At 31.7% G+C, this 4,719-nt stretch overlaps 1 protein-coding gene across 2 annotated transcripts; it reads left to right on the top strand.

Moving 5' to 3' along the window:
- The first annotated feature begins 2,161 nt into the window (after nucleotides 1-2,161).
- LOC131628882 (RHOMBOID-like protein 1) lies at nucleotides 2,162-3,993 on the top strand. Of its 2 annotated transcripts, none has more exons than XM_058899690.1 (6): nucleotides 2,162-2,482; nucleotides 2,594-2,769; nucleotides 2,860-3,023; nucleotides 3,099-3,334; nucleotides 3,412-3,529; nucleotides 3,635-3,993. In XM_058899690.1, the coding sequence occupies exons 1-6, from the start codon at nucleotides 2,187-2,189 to the stop codon at nucleotides 3,761-3,763; spliced, it is 1,119 nt and encodes a 372-aa protein (XP_058755673.1). In that variant the 5' UTR covers nucleotides 2,162-2,186; the 3' UTR covers nucleotides 3,764-3,993. The 2 variants fall into 2 exon arrangements, with proteins under 2 accessions (XP_058755673.1, XP_058755674.1); XM_058899691.1 differs by having other exon boundaries at nucleotides 2,166-2,482; nucleotides 2,606-2,769.
- Nucleotides 3,994-4,719: the final 726 nt, after the last annotated feature.

Genomic DNA, 4,719 nt, shown 5'->3' with positions numbered 1-4,719 from the left:
ATAACCTCTCTCACCCTAAATTAGGATTTGCAGCTTAGCAATGATGAGAGACTAGTATGCTATTTATAATAAAACCTAACATACTAACTAATGGGCTTTTTCCACAAGGCCCATTACACAAGCCAACTTAATAAACAAACTAACTTAATAAATTACGGTTTAAACAATAAACCTAATTTAACATGCTAACAACCCTAGCATCTTCGACACAAGCATGTGAACAATCTTCGACTTCATGTTTAATCCTGTCAAACCAAGAAGCTACCCTTCGACCATACTAGAGTTCGATCCAATATCTCACACTAATAAAAACACCGACGAATAAGAAACTTCGACCACACAAAAAATGAATTATGATGTTTGCTTGTGTATTATGGATTGCTTAATTTATGATGTTGTTTTGGAAGTTGTTTTTTAGGTTACATATATTTTGTTTATCTAATTAGGATTTTATTTTGGAATTGTGTTATTTGTGACAAGGAAATACATCATTCTATAACATCAATTCACTGGCAACAATAATTTTCATTTAAAAACCACAACATCATTTTACAACAAAATAGAACTTCATCCATAAACTTAATTCAATAACCGAACATCAACTTATACAATAACACTGTAATAACAATCAAACATAAATTCCTCTAAATTTACCCACTTTATTGTATTTTACCCACTGTAATAACCGAATTTTACATCATTCTATCTCTTGTTTCTGGATAAATTATATGATTTTGTGCATTAATACTCTGATTTTATGCTTCAATTCTAAGCCTTTATGCATCAATTTTTTATTTGTCCATATTGTAACAAGAATCTTTCAGTTTGCTAAATTTTGATATCTAAAAAAAGTTTCATTAAGAAGATGAAATACCTAAAATAACATTTTAAGAATAATATTTCAAACCAAATTTTTATTTAAAATTTTTATAAAAAATTTCTTTATAAATTTATTTTATGTAACATTATAAAATTCACTTTTAAAAATAGCCAAAACAAACATATCATTCTATGCATGAAACAAACACTACCTAACTCAAAAACACCAACAAATAAGAAAACTTCGACCACACAAAAAATGAAGGGTTAATGAACTTTTTGGTCCCTCTAAATATTGCAGATTTCGTTTTTAGTCCCTCCAAAATTTTCCTTTAAGAAATCGTCCCTTCAAAATTTTTCGTATAAACTATTGGTCCCTAAAGTCAAATTTGCTAGAGATTAGCTATGACTTTAGCCACCAATTAGCTACGAAATTTGACGTTAGGGACCAATACTTCGGAAGAAAAATTTTGAAGGAACGATTTTTTGAAGGAAAATTTTGGAGGGACTAAAAATAAAATTTGAAATATTTAAAGGGACGAAAAAGTTCATTATGTTTGCTTGTGTATTATGGATTGCTTAATTATGATGTTGTTTTGGAAGTTGTTTTTTAGGTTACATATATTTTGTTTATCTAATTAGGATTTTATTTTGGAATTGTATGTTATTTGTGACAAAGAAATACATCATTCTATAACATCAATTCAGTGGCAACAATATATTTTCATTTAAAAACCACAACATCATCATCTTACAACAAAATAGAACTTCATCCATAAACTTAATTCAATAACCAAATTTAAGATTTCACCATCAACTTATACAATAACACTCTAACAACAATCAAACATAAATTCCTCTAAATTTTACCCAATTTAGTGTATTGTTGAGTGGCCCCTCAAGTGCACCTATCTCTTGTTCCTAAATAAATCATCTGATTTTATGCAATAAGGCTCTGATTTTTTTCTTCAATTCTAAGCCTCTATGCATCAATTTCTTATTTGTCCATATTGTAACAAGAATCTTTCAGTTTGCTAAGTTCAAGCTTCACACTCAACAAGCATTTCTTTCTTCACTGGCTCTTACTACACAAAACTACATAAAACACTAGCATAGAGTTTTCGTCACTAGCACTAAATTGTTGGTTAAAAATAGTAATACACATTGAAGCCACGCAATGCTAGACTTGATTCTGTGCAAAGGTCACACAAAACAAAAGAACGTTTAGATAGAAACAAACAAGTCTCATTCATCTTTCTATAACTTGCAAAACCTTACATTCATTATTCTTTTCTAAATATGTCAAACCCGCGTTTGCATTTCCTTACATCATCTCAACCAAGTTACTTCATTTTTATTCATTCATAATGAAGAACCACAAACAAGACCATAATCTCAAAGAAGCAGTAGAGGTGATGGATTCAAACAAAGTTCAAATCAAAATGCCGGTCGTTTACACTCCTCCTCCACCGTTGAAGCGGTGGTTCCCGGTGCTGATTCCGACGATTGTGGTGGTAAATGTGATCCTGTTTACGGTGACAATGTATGTCAACAATTGTCCAGAGCTTTCCATTCCTCCTACTTCATGTTTTGCTCCGTTTCTTGGTCGATTCTCATTTCAGCCAATTGAACAGAACTATCTCCTCGGTCCTTCTTATTATCCGTGAGTGTTTTTCTTCATTACTCATTTTCCTTGCTTGATCACTTCTTTTCGAAGCAATCTATTACCTTTCAGCTCAAAAATTGTTTATTAATCAAGTTATGATAGCAATAGTTTATATTTCAGGTTAATAAAGATGGGTGCTCTACATATGGACAAACTGGTTCATATTCACCAGGCTTGGCGCCTATTCACATCTATGTGGTTGCATCACGGGGTTATCGATTTGCTTCTTAACATATTGCTTCTTTTAATCATTGGAATTCCTCTTGAGAAGAAATTTGGTTTTGGTAATGTTCTGGTTACTGGCCTTTGGTTTCTTCTATGTGCCAATTTCGAATATGATAACAGTTTAATTTTTTTTTTTTTTTTTTTTGTAGTTCGAATTGGATTGGTGTATGTGATATCTGGTTTGGGAGGAAATTTGCTGTGTGTTTTATTCCTCCACGCAATCATCTATGTTGGTGCATCTGGTGCAATATTCGGCTTACTAGGAGTGATGCTATCAGAGGTTTTAACGAATTGGAAAATGCGTACTCATAAGGTAAGTAAATAAGTTTATAAGTTATTAAGCTCAATGATGCTGTCTAATAAATATATTTTCGTTATTGTTTTGCAGTTTGATAAGACGTTGATTCTTGTGATCATTGTTATCGACTTAGCTCTTGGAACATTTCCATTTGGAAACAATTTTAGTAACATTGGAGGGTTTACATCAGGATTTCTTCTTGGATTTGTGATTTTGATTCGTTCTCAGTATAATTGGCTTAACCTAACCAAGTCTAATTCTGCACCGAAGCAAGTATCTTATCGATATGCCCTTTGCATCATCTCGTTTGTGCTACTTTGTGTTGGGTAACGTCTCTCGCCTTTTATATTGTTATATGTACTTGTATGAGTATCTACAAATCTGAAAGTTGGTTTGTTTATAGATTTGTCGTTGGCCTCGTCTTGTTCCTTAAAGGGGTGGACTTGAATGATTACTGCTCTTGGTGCCATTATATAACGTGTGCCCCTCCGAGCTGTAAACCAGGTTACGTTTCTTGTGAGGTGAGTGATGCTGCTACTTTCTTATGATGATTTAATGCTTGAAAAGTTCAACAATTAAACTTGAGTTGTTACTGGTGCTGACATTTTTGTGATATAATGCTGCAGGATTACCAGATCGGAAACAAACTTAACGTGACATGCTTGAACAATGGGAGAAATGGCATTTTCCCTCTGTCAAACGGTAACCCTTACGAGCAGGCAGAAGAGCTATGTTATCGCCTTTGCGGTAAATAGCCGATGCAACACCTTATATATATGATTTGTTCTTACTGCTGCTGCTGACAATAAGAATGAATCAGTATGGTTGTTCCCATAGTTGATGTCTCTACTATCATTAGTACATTATTTATAGCTGATATTATAATCTTGTAGCTATGAAATTACTCAGCAGGGTATATATTTAATAAGTTTGTGTGATTAATGTTACTGAATCTTCTGATATTAAATATTTCACCATTTTGATATGTCTTGAGTCATTATGTCATGCTCAAAGGGCTAAATACAATACTCTGCATGTCAAAAATTAGGTCACATTAGTTGTAGTATGTTTCTCAGATCAGTTCAGTGTTTAAGCTATCTATTGTTCCTGGTCATTAAATTATCTGATTTTGAGCTTCAATACTCTAATTTTGTACTTCAACTCTAAGCGTTTGTGCATCAATTTTTTATTTAAGCTCAATCAACGACTTTCATTCTTCATCATTGACTTTTTGTTAAATCCTCCAATCTCTTTTTTTTCTTCATGGTATACATACATACCAATTAAAAAGATCACACAGAGTCAGTATGGCTTAACAAAATGAAAGGGTTATTCAAAGAAAAAAAATGATTTACCAAAGAATGGGCCAAAATTGAAACAAATATAAAAGAGAAATAATTTACCCCTAAAATATGGACCCCGTAATTGCTTTTCAAAATTAATAATAGTGGTGCTATGTAACTAGGGTGGCAAAATGGATGGTTAATGGATGGCCCAAATCAATCCATTAATCTATTATTAATTCACTAAACTCTCTTAATTAAAATTCAATCCAATTCATCCAGAATAAAATCCATCCATGAACATATTTCTAATGGATGGATATCCATTCATTTCATCCAAAGTATAATTAAAATTTTTTTATTTTTTTTAAATTTCATAAAAAAAAATTAAATATTTTTAATATTTAATTAAAAAAATTAAATATTCT

The sequence above is a fragment of the Vicia villosa genome, unplaced genomic scaffold, assembly GCF_029867415.1.
Source record: "Vicia villosa cultivar HV-30 ecotype Madison, WI unplaced genomic scaffold, Vvil1.0 ctg.000487F_1_1, whole genome shotgun sequence".
Lineage (NCBI taxonomy): Eukaryota > Viridiplantae > Streptophyta > Magnoliopsida > Fabales > Fabaceae > Vicia > Vicia villosa.
The sequence above is the reverse complement of the archived record's forward strand: the minus strand, read 5'-3'. Positions and strand labels throughout refer to the sequence as shown.